Source organism: Homalodisca vitripennis, chromosome 7, assembly GCF_021130785.1.
Source record: "Homalodisca vitripennis isolate AUS2020 chromosome 7, UT_GWSS_2.1, whole genome shotgun sequence".
Taxonomy (NCBI): Eukaryota; Metazoa; Arthropoda; class Insecta; order Hemiptera; family Cicadellidae; genus Homalodisca; species Homalodisca vitripennis.
This window is the reverse complement of record NC_060213.1, coordinates 106,741,946-106,761,346: the sequence shown is the minus strand read 5'-3', so window position 1 is coordinate 106,761,346 and position 19,401 is coordinate 106,741,946. Positions and strand designations below refer to the sequence as shown.

General features: G+C 38.7%; 1 protein-coding gene across 1 annotated transcript in view; it reads right to left on the bottom strand.

The window, feature by feature from the left end:
- The window catches only part of LOC124366151 (probable myosin light chain kinase DDB_G0271550), a 77,345-nt gene continuing 57,944 nt past the window's right edge, over positions 1-19,401 (bottom strand). The window contains exons 2-7 of the mRNA XM_046822475.1: positions 5,768-5,980; positions 4,708-4,846; positions 3,588-3,714; positions 2,845-2,893; positions 2,319-2,498; positions 1-2,171 (exon numbers count right to left, since the gene is read on the bottom strand). Of these exons, the coding sequence (XP_046678431.1) occupies positions 977-2,171; positions 2,319-2,498; positions 2,845-2,893; positions 3,588-3,714; positions 4,708-4,846; positions 5,768-5,980 (1,903 nt within the window). The 3' untranslated portion in view covers positions 1-976. The remainder of the gene's footprint in view (positions 2,172-2,318; positions 2,499-2,844; positions 2,894-3,587; positions 3,715-4,707; positions 4,847-5,767; positions 5,981-19,401) is intronic.

Here is a 19,401-nt window from a genome sequence, read left to right as displayed (position 1 = left end):
TTTAAATGAAAATATTTATATTTTAAATCATGACATAACATTAAAATATTTACAAAACATGATAAACAGGCGAATAGAATCCAAAAAAGAATTCCTCAGCACATAATGAATACAATACTACACAACTTTGTATAAATAAAAAACACTATATATAATCACAGAAGTCAACAACACTCGCACAACTTTGTGCATTGGGATTTGTTATTTGATTGTGTTGGCACTTAAATACGTAACAAAATTTACAAACAAACTTGGCGATATTTCTAAGTCTTTTTACAAATATATTGTACTCATATAAAACTCTTTAAAACATTAATTTACAGTATTAACACATTATTAATACAATTTAGTTTAAATCCAATAACTCTACAGATAGATGTAAAGCCGTAATTTTATTCGAGCTATTATAAGTAAACCGGCCTTTTAAGCTTAAGTATGCAGAAATAATAAATAATAAATATTTAACTAGCCTCGGTAAGTCGGTCAAGACGAAAATATAAATTGAGTTTTACACTGAAACATTGCACTCGAGATAGATCTAATCTAACTTACAAACTAATTCAGTATTTTAGGTATTATTTTTAACAATTAAATTATGACTAGTATTAAGTTTTCAGTTTATTTTATATAGTACACATTAAGGCACATCGGAACTTGTTTTACTTAAATTTTAGCTACAGTTTTTGAATATTGTTTTAAACGCTGTAAACACACTGAATTAAACAAGTTAACAGTACATGATGGAATGAGTTTACCTGTACAGTTTACAAGGATTGTCTACGTTAAGAACAGTTTAAAACTGAAAGACTGGTTTTAAATAGGAATAAATTTATTCGGAATGTTGTCTTACAACTGATAGCAATTATTGCTCCAATATTTTTACCTTAAAAATGGATTTCACTTGGTGAAGAACAAAATGTCACTGAAGGATGGCTGTGAGTTTGCTTAGCTGATTGTCTTCAAAAAATAAGTTATTCTAAAATATATTGTAATGGTCTTTAGAAAGTTCTGTTTTTAGTCCATTTTGAACTTGAAGCCTTCGTATCCTCGACTGTACAGACTCGCATTTGACTTCACTGCACCGTGGGTACCTGCTGCCGTTGATGGCCTTCACCTCTCGGATCACGACGATATTCCCGTTCCTCTCCCGCATGAGCTCTAGGCCCACACACTTCTTGCCGTTCGGTGTCGATGTCGTCGGACTCCCACCATTAAAAACTGTAAGTGTTTTCCTTTGTTTGATGAAAGCACCTTCTTTGACGTCTTCCGTTTGTGTGGCAAATCGTGAAAGTGCTCTGGCAAATGAGCCATTGCATTCTCTCGGAAACATTCTCTGTGGCACCCTTGAGTTTTTCGATGCTTCCCAAACATTGTAGCACGATGAGTAGTGTCGACTGTTACCAAGACCTTTTCCGAACGGGAAGTCAAAAGAGTCGTCGAGGGAGATGATACTGGACCTATCGCTCGATGAGTCGATTGACATTTCACTGACTGTGTCACTGTTTGAGTCACTGATGGAAGAGTTGTCTGAACTCAGAGATCCATTAATTGAAGGAGGAGGCGAGTGGTCTTCCATATCATTTATTATAAACACTCGTCTGAATTTGAAAACCGATTCTCGATCGACCTCCCGGTTGTGGTTAAAAGTGGATGGTTGATCCGTATGGTTATTCCTGTTGTACCTCAAAAACCCTGAAACTGGCATCGTCTGCATCCCACTGGCTCTAGTCATACTACGGAAACTATCAACCTTGGTCAGTCTAATTTCTGTGGGATTTTCCCGTACTGGGACATCATTCTTCTTGGAACTGTTATCCACTTCCTTCTCACCCTCCAGTTTTTCCACCAAACTCTCCATGTTCTTCATGAAAGATTTGCGTCTTTCGGCGCTTAATCCCTTGTTGGCATTGACTTCCACCGGTTTTGATATGGGAGTGCTAGAGGAACTTTCTTTCAGTGGTGTTTCATGGGGTTTTGATTTCGGGGTGAATGCGGACGAGTTGATGTTCTCTCCACACTCTTCACTTGTAGGAATAGGTCGTTTGCTGGGCACAGGCGTTCTCGGCTTTGTCGGCTTGGTTTCTACAGAGAGAATTGCAGAGGATTTCAGATCACAGGACTCTCGAGTAAACCAAGGCTGCTGAAGACACTCCTTGGCAGTCAACCGGTTACTGTAACAAAACAAAAACAAATTAATCTACCGATGAAATCTTTGTAACAGAATAAATAAAATAACTTCCATAGTTTTACTATTTTCTAAAAGTATTATGAAATTACTAATTTTTCAAAAAAACTTAATAAAACAAAACAAAGCCTACCTCGGATTCTTAACCATGAGCTTCCTCATGAAGTCCTTAGCGTCCTCGGAGATGTCTTCAAACAGGTCATCGGGAAAGTCAAGCCGACATTGCGCGATATTGCAGAATGTCTCTTGCTTGGTGTCACCTCCGAAGGGGGAACAGCCAGTCAGCAGAACGTACACCAACACACCCACCGACCTGCACCAACATGCCAGCAAATTAATTAAAGAACTCAGTGGTTTTAAAGTCAAAAACATAGAAAGTAAGATTGCACTGAACATTTTCTTAAATATTGAATTCAGGAAAAGCATTTTTGCAAACTTTACCAAGTAGTTGACCATAGTGATCATGATTTGAATTGAGAAATGTATATGACTTACTGACTTGCTTTATCATAAAAAGGTTTACATTATCAAACAATACTCAATTGAGATATCTAAAAACAGATATTTACATCAAAGCAATCTCAACTTTGCAAAATTGGAACAGACTGTATTTGTTTTAACAATTCTCTAATCACAACTGCACAATTTTTTTTACTCACCACATATCTGTTGCAAGGCTGATGGGTTCATAGTTCAGCACCTCAGGAGCTGCAACAAAAAAAAATATTTTGTTAGCCAAATGTTTAAAATAAATTGACTAAACTAACTCAACTATGTCTATTCTCAATTAACTAGATAGATAGGGGATAACTGCAGCAATTTAAACTAGATATTACATATGGTCAAAATTATGTACACTTAAAAACTGCACAAAATAGAATGTTCATATTTGAGTAAAAAATATAAAAATATGTAAAATGTCCTTATAAGCAATTCCCTAAATGATTAAAAGTTAACCACAAGCCACAAAAGAAGGAAAAAATGTAAAGGATGTCTTATCTTTTACCATTGCTTATATGTACACTCTATATAAGTTTTACTTAAACACAACCTACTGAGATTGTATGCTAGGCTGGAAAAAAAAACACCTCAAAAATTGGGCAGATGTTTATGGTTACAGTATTTTCTATAAATTCTGTTTTGACTACAGCTAATTTCTTTGAGTATGGAAGTTGAAGAATTAATTATAAAACCAATTGAATGAATAAATAATTGACAATGAAGGAGAGTTTTATAATGCTAAACCTAAATTAATGAAAGTGCAAGTAGGTTTCGGCAATAGAAGTCCTTTTTATCAATACCATCATTCTAATGTTGCATTGTCAAGCAAATTTTAAAACCTCATTCTGCCAAAAAGTCAAGATTTTGTCAAGGCATTTTCGCAAGATATATTGTTACTTACCAACATAGTCAGGGGTGCCTAGGATCTCTCGGACATCCACGCCTTGGCTCAGGTATCGAGAGATGCCAAAGTCGCACAACTTGACCTCACAGTCCGGAAACTGCCCCGTCAGCACCAGGTTTTGGGGCTGAAAACAAAAAGCCAAAAAGAATAAAAAAACTGGTAAAAAATTCACCATAAACCTATATAATTAATACATGCAAGGCATAAAAAGTTTGTGTTCCTCCTTTGACTAGAGAGGGAAAAAGCACAACTGGGATATTAGAAGAGGTGTCTTGAAAATAAAGTTCATATTGTAGGAAACCCTTTTTTTAAGTGAAATTTTCTGTCACAGAACAGGAAATGCTTGCAAAGTATCGGGTAGACTACTGAATTCGTAAACTACATTTTACAAGCTTCAACTACATTTGAAGGTAATAAGTAGAAAATATACTTTCCTTTTTAGTTTTTAAACTCTAATAGTATTTTTAAGGGAGTTCAAAACATCCTTTACAATATAAGATTATTTAGAATTAATATTTTCTTGTTATGGTGCAATATCAATTGACATTTTAATGGTCTTTGAACATTTAAAACTACAGTACCATGCTAAGTGCATTTGAATAGCCATGCTAAAATATCAAGTGACTTATGAAATATTAGAAAAAGTAAAATTATAGCAGATTCTGTATCAAATGAGATGAGTCAGGCAATAGGACAAACAGCCAATTGAGTCTCATTCCCAGTCAACAAACACCACAGCTGGAACCAGCAGGAAGTTAGGCTTGGGCAGGATGTTTGGGGTGGATGACCCTTGATCCCCTCAGGCCCAGCTGCCAATGAGACATATACAAGGTCTGTGCTTTGCCTTCTTAGAAATGCTCCCCTCAACCATTACAATATTTCAACCCTGATTATCCTTCTTTTTCAAAATAAAGTTTTTGCAATCTAAAAATCTTGCTATTGCTGACTTTCTAACTTGCAAATTAACTTTGTTTAGTTAAGTACTGGATGAAAAGATCTTTAAATCAGTGAAACTGTCAATTTGGCTTCCAGCACGATAAAGAAATACCTTAAATATAATTTTAATACAATAACTAGAAGTGATACGGGTGGAATATTTGTTCTTAAAGCTATTCACCTTGATATCTAGATGCGCCACATTGATGTCATGAAGGTACACCAAGCCATCGAGAATTTGGCGCATCAATCTCACCACCTGACGTTCACTTGGCACCTCATCCTTATCCAGCAACATCTGCAGCTCTCCTCCACAAGCTCTGCAACACCAAAGACCATTATTTAGAAACCTCCAAATTGTATAGATAAAGCATCTTTTTCATTTTCCTTTGAGGAAAAGTTTTCTTAACCTTCTTTAGAAGATTAAGACTCAACTATGCTACGTACTAAATGAAATAGTAAACTTTAAAACTACACTTAAATTCCAGGGTCAAGCTTACATTTTTGCCACCTTCTGCACCACTAGTCAGATATATATATGTTCAGTTATAGGCAGCGGACTATAGCGACTTGAGTTTTTTGTTCATAAGAATAATGGTCACCATTTTAAACTTATTTATAGTTATAAAGCTACTAGGCTTCCATGGCATTTTTGTAATATCTTATTTTAGTACTAATTGAGAATTTTTACTTTCTAAAGATATTTGTTGAGATGTAATATGGACTAAAGTAAAAGACAAGTAGAAGCACAAAAGATATTTCTTTAAATAAAACAATTTTACAAACTCTATAATAAATAAAATGGTTTAATACTTTGAATGTTCGTATCAAGATGGGCCAGTCAAAAGCCTGCTCTTATGTTTTTAATAAGTTATCATGAAACTGAGAAACAAATCACATTTATGCCATAAACTTACTATGACTTCTCCACAAATTACAATAGATTTGTGTGTGTTTGTAAATTGGAATGTGTAACACCAATGTCTTGATTTGAACGTATTAATTATTTAAAGCAAATTATAATTCATTAAAGAGAAATAGTAGATACTTTAAAACATATATAATCCATAATTCAATTATATCTGCTATTTTTCACAGTGAAAATCCTTATACATACAAGTTGACAAATGCAAACAATGTTTAATCTCAAAAACTTTGCCGAATATTGCAAAAAGTATACCCAATTTTTACTGAATGCCTAAAGTACGACTACAGGATTTAGTAGATTCTAGTACACTTACAGCTCGAGGAGTAGAACCATCTCATGATTGGATTCGAAGACCTCATGAAGCCTAACCACACGGGGTGTCTCTCTGCAGGCTTCCAGGACCGCGACCTCATGGAGGATCTCAGGCCGAAGATCGGTCGAGCGCCGCCTCTTCCTCAAGAACTTGGCGGCGTATTGCCGTCCGGTCTTGCGGTCTCGACACCTCCGTACAGTCGCGTACTTGCCCCTGCAATTGCAGTTTGGTCAATCAATAATGTTCAAGTTGGGCTAAATGTGAAGAAATAATACAATTTCAATTTCAACTGCACTGTTTAAAGCATTGCTAGTCTTCAGTGATTCGATGGTCTCTGACATTACTGGAAGAGCATCTTGGCTCAAACCTCATAGCTCACATAAATTTTGAAACGATTCTACAACATACCTTGAATAGCTAAGAGAAGTGAGTAGGAAAGTTGTTCAAGGGTGATGGTTTTGGAAATTTTATTTTCAAAAATATTAAATATAGAGGTAGAAATCTGGAAAGAAGATGAACCAAGGAAAGCTGCAATTTGGAAGTTATCGGTCCAAATAGACGAAAGACAGTGGGAAAAATTTACAAGGTTCAAATGTAAAGTCAACAGCTGAGGAAAATGATGTTACTCATAAGGAAGATCATGTTCTGCCAAGAGCAAAACTGGTATTCCAATGTAATTTCTTTACTACTGGGCACATTTATTCACAATTTTCAATGAAGAAGTCGAAGGAAAAGCTCATGAGAACATAATTTAAAATTAGACAGTGGAATTTACAGAGAAAATAGGGGACACTTAGAGTAATGAATACGGCCAGACACGGTGAACAAGCCGTGCAAGCCAAGAAGATAAGAATGGCACCATATTAACGGCAATTACTATCCAGAGTGCACAGTTTACAGCACACTTACTGGTCTTAATTTGCCAGTGGCTATTCCTGCAGCCATAAAGGTTGATGTCCGACGAACCTTTTAAACGGCACAAACAGCTCACCAACAATTGAATAAAGCACTTTGGATGGGGGTGTAAAACCGGATTGCGCGCGCACTCGAACAATAAAACCTCCGTTATAATACAGGAGATAAAGTAGCACGAGAAAACTCCATCCTGGGAAAGAGTACAGATGAAGTGGTTTGAGTTTTAACGATCCTGTAAAATCTGTAGGCGTTCTCGTGCTCGAGTTGATAAAAGCGACAGTATCCTCCTAAAATACCCACTGACTGAAATGGTAATTAGGTACTTTCATTTTTATGGGAACGCTTAGCAGTGCAAGATCCACGAGCAATATAGAATCGTTTTTTCTTCAACTAAAAAGTCCTTTTAGACTACGTTTCTAACCTGTATCCGTAAGAGTCAGTGTAATGAAGTCAAATACTCCAGATCAAACCACTTCGATCACTTAGTTTCACTAGCGGTTCAAAGATAATGTCGTATTAAACTGCGCACTTACGAAGTTCACAAGGCATATCCTCAGAAAGAGATAGTATCTGCTAATCCCACGTAGCGCACTTTATTTTCCCGCAACCGCCGAACACTTTCCGCTGGTGGATGCGGTCAGAAAAAAGAAACACGGGTAAAAACATTGGTCACAAATGGACTACCAACGCTAGAGTAGAAACCAGCGAAATCGAGAGTGAAGAGGGAGAAAGCTGCGAGAAAAGTGAAAATACAACATGCACGCGGGATGAGGTGCAATGTAACGTATGATATTCTTGTGAGATGACACCTCGATAAGGGCCAAGATGGCTGTGCATTCGCGCGCTTTAAGCATGGCAGCAAGCATGGCCGCGAAAATGAGATTCCTCTTGTAACTTGGTTCAGGCTTCCCTGAAATGAGAATCAAAAGAAACTCCATGTTGAGATCTAAATAAATGGGGAATTCGTTCACTAATACTTAGTAGAAGACGATAAAATTACAAGAGTAGCCGTCTTATTTTCATAATTTCGAAAAGATAATACTAAAACAATTAAACTCGCGTATTCTTTGACATTAAGGCCTGGGGTTTTTGATATAGCTCCAATAACAACCATTGATGAAACTTCCAGTTGGAATCACAGTAATGTCCAGTTTATAAAGACTGGAGTCGAAGTACTGTACAATCTAATCAAATCCAGTGAAACGAGAACAACTGGTTCTCCAACAATTAAAGGTTTTCTTTAGTGGAGTTAATTTTACCCTTTCATAACACTGCTATCCGTAATCAAACGGCGTCCTCGCTCTGTTTAGAGAACATTTCAAATATTGTAGCTATTAAATCGTTACTGTCAGAAGTCATAGAAGAAATACCCATACAAACTGAAAGTTACAGATCCAGAACCAAACGGTCTACTAGGAAGTGACTAGCCCCCGATAGATAAACGTTGGCGATTTCTTCCGCTTTCTAAGCACGAATACGCCCGACGCGACGTCCAAAAACCCGAAGAAACCCGAGCCGAACCCAGGAGCCTCACGACGGGGTCATCTGCATAAAGCTGAATTAATCAACCGGCGGCGACGGTGGGTCGACCTCTCGGTCCTGCCCTGGTTCGCCACACGCTACCGGATTGCCAAGGTGCCGTCCGGCCCGCGGAGGACCACAGACATCTGCGCATGCGCGACAGTTGGCACGCACCAAGATGGCCGCTGACAGGATATGTGATATGTCACCGGTGACTTATGGCTTAGCTATTGGGTAGTCAATCAGTGGTGGCGACCTCCCACGTAGGACCTAGGGCGATAAGGTCTTTTACCCCTTTCGATACCTGCTCGGGTTCTCTTCATCAATGGGCGGACTCTTCGGAAGAGCACAATTCACGTCCTTGTGTAATTAAACGCAAGTAACCTATTATACAATTCATTTATGTGATTTCTAAGAAGAAGTTTGGACTTGTATCAATTAGGTTTCAACCTCATACATACAAATTTGCGGAGAAGATAAAGAAATGAAAAGTAAACTAGAACTTAATATTAGCTTTATTCAACGAATATCCAGCTTTCTGTCTTTTCCATTATTTCCCACTATCCCTTTTTTCCATCTTATACATAACATTCTTCTTCTCTAAAACCACGTCAATTTATTCAGGCGAGGAATCATTTTATCCATAGTGTGCCACTAGTACAGAGTATGTCGAGCGTAAAACCATTAAAAACCCATCTTTTATCAAAGGTTTCCAAAGACTATTTAATTCAGAACCTAAACAAACTCAGAAAAACTGGGAAATTTCCACGACGCCTTCAGTTTGCTTCCGGTCTGCAAGTGGCACCCGAATCCATCACTTGTTTGGACAGCCCGCGTGGGCGTTAACCAACTACAGACGCCGATGTCAACGAGTGTGATTGTTACTTCCGCTCATTCTCTCCCCATGGAGGGGAAGTTCGTGTTTGACATGCACGGCTGCTGTCTATCTGTCTAGACATTCTGGAATGTGGAGAGAAAAATAGAAACTTATAGTTAGAAATCCTGCTGGCAGCAATGAGCTGTATATTTCAACAAAATATGAATAATGTAAAATAGCTAATTAAGAGTCCTAAACCCCATTCTTTCAACTGTTAAAACACGAAAGTAACCCTCACTGCCGAAATTCAAGTACAGCTTTCTACAAAATAACCCAGTGTTACCTTTTTCACACGTTGACGTGGTAGACCATTACAAAACATGTTTGCAAGAAGGTTTAGGTACAGTTTTTAAGCTAAAGCTAAGCGATAAGAGAGGTTAGACTTAAAAGAGTTGGACGAAGCCAATCGCCCGTGGAAAGATCGACGCCGATACGCTCGGAGTAACGGAACACGCGTGGTGTCACGGCTGCGGTCTCCTGGTCCTTGGGCTGTGGTTTGTCCTCTGAACGAGGAACGGTGGAAATGGAACGAGAGCATGGTGAAAATTATCACAACTCCGACTTTGTCCATGTTGTGTTCTCAGGTAAGTAATGCATTTATCTCTATTATTTTTAAGAATGCGAAAATGAAGATCTGCTTTACGATGAAACGGGATGAACTAAATCCTTTCAAAACCAAAAACAAAATGTGATTTATCATATGGATGATCCGAAGAAAGAAATGACTTTTCAATTTGTGAAGGTGACAGCCCCTCTCAGGGCGGCTGCTTTGATAGTTAGAAGCGGCAGAACAATACATCTGATTAGAATAAGGAAAGGTTGATTGTAATCAGCCGTGCGATAGGGAACGCCCTCTCTGAGCAATGCAGCATTTGCATAGAGGAATGCAAGGTCGTAGGTTAGGCGGGTAACCTTGAGCTCTGATATCGTTACCAAGCGGACATGCCACCGCCACCGTCGTGTCGAGTCGAAGGGAGAAAAGAAGAAAACCGACCTACAAGGTCAAATTACGCCCAGATCCGGATTGTTCCAGGGCACTGTATTATTTAGAAGACGAGAACAGTCAAAGCACAACAGACTTGCCATTTTGTTTTAAATACCTTCAAAGAGTTGATTCGCCGACATAGCGTTTCAAAAAAATCACTGGAAGAAAAGGTTAATTATTTTCAACAATTATGATTTCAAACCCGAATCAGTAATTTGCATAATATCCCTCCGAAGTAATCTTAATCAGAACGAAACTGCCAATTTCGTTATTATTTGTCGCCAAGGGATTTAGGTCGAATCAAGGCATAGCTTAATTTTATGCGCGGAGAAAGTAATGAAACCAAGACAGCACAACTTGCTAAAATGGACGGGACCACTTTTGCTCCTACCGCCGCCGATTGGCGCAATAAAATGCACGCTTCGAAAACAAGTTTGCTGTAATAACTGTTTTTCACCTGGATTACCTTTATCGGTTTCGCTATCAATTAAAAACAAGTTACAGATGTGAACAATCCGTGTCGGATCCCGGCAGATTTCTTTGGCTCGGCTTTTACGAGACCGATGGAGGTTTCACCTCCCGGTGGAAATTACGAACGTAACATTTGATGGCGAACCAGTATTTGCCTAGGCTGACATTCCAATTGCCGACCTCCAGCTGATCCAGGGCAACTGTTGAGCAAGAGATTTGGTACCGATTGTGACCCCGGGCTAAAGCTGGGCTACACTAGGTCGCCCCGTTCGCCTACGCCCGACGGAATTCAGGCCTTTCTACTTCCAGGGTTACCCGAGAAACTGATGTGACATGTTGTTGGCACCTGTGGAGCAGTTTGCATGCAACCGTTACTGCAATTAATAACGCCACACGCGACCTTTCTTAACGGGTTTATTCATTGCGGCTGCAAATGAAAGGCGTGACATTGCTTGGGAAATATGGTAATGGACTGGCAAATATTTCTTGTCACGTGAGGAATTTCTCTTGCTGCAGAATTTACAGCACGTGATACTTACAAGTGCTGTAATTTATAATTTTCCGAACTGACCAGAAAGAAGTATTGTAAATTTTCGACCAATTTCTTTGGTGTTACGATTTTGAAGATCATAATGTACAACGTATGTCATTTGTTGTTTTTTGCCTTTAGGAGTAAATCCATTTATGTCCAACAAAATAATATTAAAGATTTCCAAGCGCCGCCCCATTGTGGGAAGAAACAGGTGGGTGGTCTCTCAGAGACCGATCCTACCCTCATAAATCTTCGGTTACCGCGAGCTGATGCACCCCTAGGTTTTTAAGATCCCCGATAATGTTGGCCATTTTGTGGAGGTCTCGGACAAGAGTTTGATTAATGAATACACTCGCGCATACTTACACTGTTATGTTATGCTCGACACACGTTTTGCACGGTGCACGGCGGAATATCGCCGAAGTTCGCCGCATCTCCCAATCAGATAGAGGCGTAATTATTGTTATTATTGGCCGGCTGTACAATTATTTGGCATTTTGTGCCGACGACCCCGAGGCTGTCAGACGTGCCGCGATGTTCCTCCACTTGATGTTTACATTTTGACCCCAGCCGGTACAGCAGTCTTTTTTGTTACTGCTATATTCCACGTAATATTGGCCGTACTCGTAAAATTGCTCATATTGTAATTTCACGCCAAAACAGAGACCTTTGTTTTGTTTATAACATTGAAAATGAGTAAATATATTGGCTCCGTCTAAATGAACGAAGAATATACGATGTAGGAACTTCAGATACAAGAATGGCCCTTATTGTAGTACTGTATCCTACACAGACAAAAAGGTTCTGTATAGACCTACGTCATCACACATTATTTCATGAAATGTGAAAATCCAAATTACAATCCAGTGACGATTTCCTGAGACCACCACTATCAATAACGAAAATTTCCCTTCTATCGGCAAAAAATTATTTCACCGGCTTTCGCAAAGGTTGTCAAACCTGCAATCGGCTTTTTAGATCTCCTCCCACTATTAGCCGATGGTCGGACCAGGCCCGACCATGAGAACCTCCACAACGACACTAACATAGAAAGTGATTTCCTCTGGAACGAGTTATATATTTCAAGGTTTCACTTACACTGACCTTGGAAATGATTTAACAGCTCAGTGGACTGATTAGATTTCACCTTTGGCGCCGAGAGCACAGGTTTCCGCAGTGATAGCTCTTAACAGTGATGAGAGTGATCTTGGGGTCATCAGTCGATGATAAACTTCAACTGCCAACACTAATGACCAGATTCCCTTGCTGAAATGAGCGAAATGATAAAGTTTCGTACAAGCTTCAGCTAGTCTACAGTAAGAAAGTGAGTCTGCACTTCTGTAATCGAATTTGGACATAATTTCAAAGGTATAGAATTTATACCTTTCGGGTTGAACCATAACTTGAAGAGGAAATCAGTTTGTGTGGTAATAAACAATAATTAGGAGAATGTACGTTATGCGTCATCATCATATGCTACTACGCATTATCTGTTCACTCAAATTACGAATAAGTAAAGACCCATGACTATAAGGAGAGGTTATAGAGAAATGAATAAGGGGTTTTATGATTTACCTACATCAGAGGACGTATTAAAATTATACAGCGTGACGTTTAAGGACTTGAATTTCGAGAAACCTCGTTTATTAACATATATAAAACTCCTTAACGTTAACTCCTTCGTGTCTATGAACAGATCCAAACTTTACTTTCCATTCAAAACAATGTGTAAATAACGGATTATTTGCATATCTCTTTGGTCAAAATGCTTGCATTCAAACATAGTCGTAGTTTACAAGCAAATTGAGTTAAATTTAATACTGACAATTAATGTAATCAGTGAAAATTTCCTATTTCTCTCGATTCGAAGCCAGTGTTCAGATCTGTACATTCTTCACAAATAAAATACTATATCTATATTGCAGCCCCGAAGGTATCAATAATTACATTCAAATATTTTACGAAAGAACATACCTAAAAAGTATAGACTAATTCAATATGAGACAAACATTCATAATTCAAGCTATTCAAGTTCAAAACGAATAGATATTGAGAACACGCACAGCAAAGTGAGTATTGAGGAAAACAACCGGTTTTTGTACGTCCAAAACAAAGTGGTTTCAACATTAGCACTGCTCTATTAATACGCTGTTTCTAGCAATTAGCTTACCAGCTCACACAGTTTTTAAATAACATTTTAAACGTTCAACTCGTTTAAGTGTTTAACAATTTACGATTTCTCGGGAATTTACAAGAAATTATGTTTACACTTAAGAACGCCATGACTGTGGCACTAGCATTGTTATCACCCCTGGATTACAAGGCTATAGTAATCAATTCCACTCAAAACCAGTTTTGTTCAAACGCGACAACTGTTATATGTTTTATTGGCCTGTTAACATGATAACATATCGTAATGTGCTGTGCTTTAGTGCGCGTAATTAAGTTTTATCGCCAGTAGACCATTATGGCAAAAACAGTGATATCAGTCGATTTGGTACATGAGTCATTGGTACCGTAATGGGAAATTCCTGTGGCATTCTTTTTACGTGACTTATATCATGTACAAACCCTAAACGTGTAAAGTAGAGTACGCTGTTTCAGCAATGCAAAATCCTGGTAGCATTTTAGAAGAGGTTAGTCTATGCAAGATCTGAAAAAATTATTCAGAACTCGACTCGGCAATATTGGAATGAAAAATCAAACTGTGAATAATATCTACCTGGTATATGACAACCTTTCCAAACCATCCCAGTGAACTTTGTATCAAATAATATCCTTACAAATCCATTTATTTTGATGAAAGCTGTTTTAAAGCTATGGAACTGTATGCATATAACTTTAACCTAACCAATTCATGAGGTATAGCTAGCTACGCATTGAATGGATTGTATTGAGCACAACTTCTACTTTTTAAGTGTTATATTGCTTTGTTTAGTATTTTACCCATCTACTAGGTATTAGTAACATAACCTCAACAGTGTCATGTTAACATTGCGTACTATTGTAGATAAATTCGTACTGACTGCGATACCCTCGTTTCCAGGCCGCATGGACTATCGGATAAAACAAAGTATACTGTTTAAAACGAAACTTTATCCGGGTAGTGTTATAATACTTACTTTCCAAACAAAAACTAGAGTGATGGCGATGTAAAGTGAGCGCGGACCGGTATAAGCATAGAGGAAGAAGATATAATATTATTCCTCTGTGGTTTAAACGTACTATGGAATAGGGGACATACTGGCAACATAACTGAAGCACATCGACCCGTGGCCATGGTAACAGCCTATCGCTGCTATCTAGGAACAACTCTGATAACAGTTATCATCTGACCCGCCACGCCACACTAACTATCAGCTGCCGCCGGACTCTAAACAAGCGGTTTGTTTTTGTTTCGTTCTTGGAATTTGCACGGCTTGTTGAATTATAGTGTATGGCCATCACATTATTTACTTGCGTAATATTCAATGTCCATGTGTACAAGGGTTTATATACCCTCTACTGGGGATACTTGTATTCTTTACGGCATTCCTCTTAACCATAATCGAGATAGCAGTTTGATTTACGAAATACTAACAAACAGGTTTGATGAGTAAAATTGTTTCCCCAAATATTTTTATTTACTCGTAACGTAGGTATAGTGGGAAGGGTTGATTCAATGCGAATGTTTGGTTGAGTTTATACTTTTCCACCTTCCACTTAGTGCAGCGTCTGGAATCTGACACTGTCAAATACATCTGGGAGTCAAGATCTGAAGAGATAACAAAGTGTAGGCGACGAAAAAGTTCACGCGAACTCTTTGCATAGTTTCGACAACCCTAGACTAGCAAAAGAGGTATGTCTGATTTTCCAGTTGCCGTTCAGTGAAATCCCGATGAAGAGGTAATCTCAATACCTAAGCACTAAGAGGAAGGTGATATGGAGCTAAACCCAACATTTACGAAATCTACAATACTTTGAGGTGGTTATATTCTTCGTCAACACCTAACAGACACACTTACTTGAAAACTCAACCAAAAACACTTAAAATTCTGTACCCTCTCCGGATCACATTTCACGACCTGACCTCGGCAAAAAGAGCAGAGTTGCAAATGGTGATGCAGTTTTAACGAGAGAAGGACGTACAGTCGTCTAACCGATCCCTAATGACTGCTGGTAGGTTTAACGGCTGTTTAAACGTAGAAGAAACTCAGGCCTCCACTAGTTGCCGCCATAACCACATACATGGCCTACTGCCTTACGGTGTCATTGTCTTCATTCATCCATTAGTCGTCTGTTTCTCCATCAGATGGCGAAAGTCACTTGGCTAACCGGCTTCACCGATCAGTGATGACTAGGGTCATGTGACGCAGGAGAAGCACAGTAGCCTCTCTGGATGGCAGCTTGGCCGTCTGTGAGTGCTTTGACAGAAGTACGTTAAACGTTATATTGCATAGATATCGTGTAGGAAATGGTTTAACTAATTTATTTCAAAACATTTTTACCTTTTAAGTCTTAACAATATAGTTTAAATCCTGATTTAACGAGTAGAGAGTTGATCAAGAATTTAAGACTAAACATTTGACATTTTCTAAAGGATTTCTCATGATTACTCAAAAAGTTTGAAGCAAATTTACAGCAATACAACAAAATTTTCTTCGTAGGAATTAAATTAAAATGTTAAAATAGATTCTCGGACTTCATTACAACTTGTAGTGGCCCATACTAAGGTAAAACTCTGCACCAATTTAATTCATTCTGAGGCAACGGTTGTTTTGAGTTAAATATTTGGATGCTAGTTAAGAAGCATTTTTAGCTTTTTATTAAAGTTCACAAACACTCTTAGAATTAAGAATTATATTTAGCTAGTTCAGAAATAAAAATTCAAATTTAATTTCTTTTTATTTTCTAAATCTAAAATTTTACATTTGCTTGATATTTTCGACTGGTGCGCAGAAATGATGTTTTATTCATTGTGATTAGTTTTAGTATCGGTTTTGTAAACTTGGGTTTGGATAGACTCGAAATACGTAAATTCTGTAGCGAATTTAATGCACGGTACAAGATTTGAAGAATTCCAAGCGATAATGGCTTGGAAAAGAATTCCAGGGGTGGCCATAAAAGCTTATTGATAAAAGAAGTTGTGGTACAAGCAGCAAAATTATTGGGAATGGCCTGAGAGCCTGTGATATTAGTTTATTTTGAAAAATACCTGTTTTTAATAATCAGAATTTCTAGTTTTAATTATCTGACACTTCACTCATATGAAACAATATTCTAATTTAAATACGGTTGAAGTCTACCACTCTGGTGTTCAAGGTTAGGTTAGGAACGGACTTGCATGAATCCCGCTATCGAAAGGTCAGCTGTGGCTGCGACAAGATGAATTGACCTTCGGCTCTCTGCGCGGCCAGTCGCAGCCAACAGCTGGGTGTATATAATCAGTAATATTTCACAGCAGTATCGCAACAGCTGCGCGCTGTGGCTGTCGTGTTCACGTGGCAAGTAACGGACGATTATAATCTGACGGTCACGATCGAACGGATATTCTATCCTTCTTGGCTGCTTTATTGTGGAAATTTAAATTTAAATAAAATCGTTAACTGTGGTGTTGACTGTACAAGAGCCAAGTTTACGCATTATTTCAATAATACGATTGTCTCTATCACTCTCTATCCAAAGCAGGATCCTTTAGATCCTAAAATCCTGAACTCATAGTACCCAAGGACGTAGCCAGCGAGGGGGTCCAAGGGGTCCTGACACCCCCCAGAAATTTGAATTTCATTCTATTACTTTTTAAAATGATTATTATTTAAATATGACATGTACTGCTGAAAGATCGTTATCAACATAGAAACGGGTCAAACTTTTTAACGAACAAAATGGGGCCTTACTTTCTGTCCACTACGGGGAAATATCAGTTGTCTGCGCCCCCTCACGAAAAAACCTTTTCCCTTCTTGGTAGTAACCGATTAAACTCTGATCAAATACAACCTTTTTTGCAAATATATTGCACTAGATTCAAGTAAACTTCAGCCGCAATTTTCTTAAGAATAATAAAATTATAAACAAAACAAACGACCTGCAAATATACAGCGCACGACGACGGTTTCCTTTTTGTTCCAACATTTCAAGGCTCTAACAATACAGTGTTGGTTTATGTTTATAATTACAATCTGCTTACGAAACCTACGGATTAGAAAATATCGTGACACAAAATGTGTACACTCTATCCTGTAATCATCTTTATATACTTTTCCCATTATTCGAGCAACGAATTCCCTATAGGTGTCTCTTGAACTGTGTTATTGTATCCGGCCGATTCGAAATTCCGCAGATTCCACACGGCGATATAGCGGGTTGTCTTTGAACTTGCCGAGGGCTGTGACCCGGGATCGGCATGACTGTTTAGAGGTCTGTGACATCCATACCACAGTTTAGAGGTCTGTGACCACCACCTCCAGCTGCACGACACTTCACGGACCACAGCTGATGGACTATTTCCGTTCACTCCGGAACAAATCCACCCGCCAAGGTCTGCCGAGTGAAGGCTGCCGATTCCCGCATAGCTTTCAGCCACCGCAAGACTACTTTGATGTTGGGTGGGATCCTAGTCCTAGTTCTCGTAGCAAGAGTTTAGACCAATCGATATGTTGTACTAATAACCTTTAAAGGAATACAATAACACTACACCGAGGAAACTCCCTCATTCGACTTTAAACGACAGTACATTTCTCAAACAAGGTATTACTATTTCCCTTCTCTATATGATGGTACAGTTGGTAAACGCATTCAAGATCCACATTTCTTTAAAGGACAAATGTCACCTTACCCACCTCTAGTTAAAAACCTGCAAAATCTAAAACAGGCTCTTGTTCCATACACGAATTTCACCTTAGTGCAGAATACGCCTAGGAAATAAACACAATGAAAATCTAAAATCAGTTCTGATGTCTCAAAGAATACCATAATCCTTAGAAGCCTACGTCCGGGAGATTTTTTCGCAGAAGAGAACAAGTAAGATACTCCATGATCCATATATGCAGATTGTTATCAGTTTGAAGGATGACGCTGAACATTTCTACATATAATGTAGCTGTGGTGGGAAGGGTGGATTCAATGTGAGTTTTGAATTTAGCTCCAGTTGACCTTCTTCTAATAATGTATATAATAATTTGTTTTGAGCTTCATCGTCGCCAAATTTCTTTTGGATATTTTCATCCAAACATACAACTTCAGAGTCCAGGGGTCAAGTGTGTGACAGCGTCATATTTCACGCGTTGCAGTAAGAGGAAGGAACAATCAACTGTAGTAATAACTGAGCTGTAGTCAACTACATTCACAAGATCTAGCAAAGATCTTATTTTTTAAAGTCTTACTTAACAAACATAGAGCCCTACATATAAGGATCAAAATCAACACTAGACTGCGTTACAGAAGGGTGCCGACCATGCCAGGAATCTCATATGCCTGTGTATAAACTACACATCTGTACACCAACGATGACTCAAGAGGTCGCGAACACTAACACAACTGCGGGCAAAGTTGACAAACAGGCGAGCGGAGGCCGTGGGCCTGGGTAGTGTGTCGGGCAACCATAAACATCGCATATCGCCTCATCTGACAGGCACAGCTGCCTAAATGAGGCATTGTTATGAGTTTTCTGATCCGGAGATGGCCAGTTGTTTTTATGCGTTGGTGGAGCTGTAATTTTGAATGATAATGGATGGCGACGTTAATTCGGATTGGATTGCCGCCTCCATAATCATTCTAGGCCTTCAGATCCTCGGACGATTCCAGATTTGCATATTGTAATTAGAGGATAGAAAAACTGAATTGTGACTCGGCTACCTCTTTTGATACCACATCTTGGGCCTGTTTTAGTAGAGGGGTATAAAGAACTACCTTTCCAATATCATGTGGTCTGACATGGAAAAGGCACAGTAAAGTCATCATTTGACAAATACACTACTCCAAACCAATACATGTTAGTTGACTGACTGCCAGTACCTATCTGCTTAGTGAATAAACAGCTCTCGCCTTCATTAGAATATCATTCACTGGAATTAATTTGCAAATCTCCAATACAAAGGGCTAACAAGTTCTCGTTACGCGTTTCGTTACAAGTTCCTTTAGTTCTGACTGACACCATCTTGCCTCGTCACCCCTGTCTGTTTGGACAGTCAGCTGCTGATCGCTAAGTACGCTTTCCAACAAAGGTCATCTGTCAGTAGGCCGGCACAGCGTCAGTTTCGCTTCGCTCTGCCTGCCAAACTTTCTTCTGGAACCACGGATCAATTAATGATGGCGGGCGGGACGCCCTGGCCTACGGTAAATCGGTTTAGAAAATC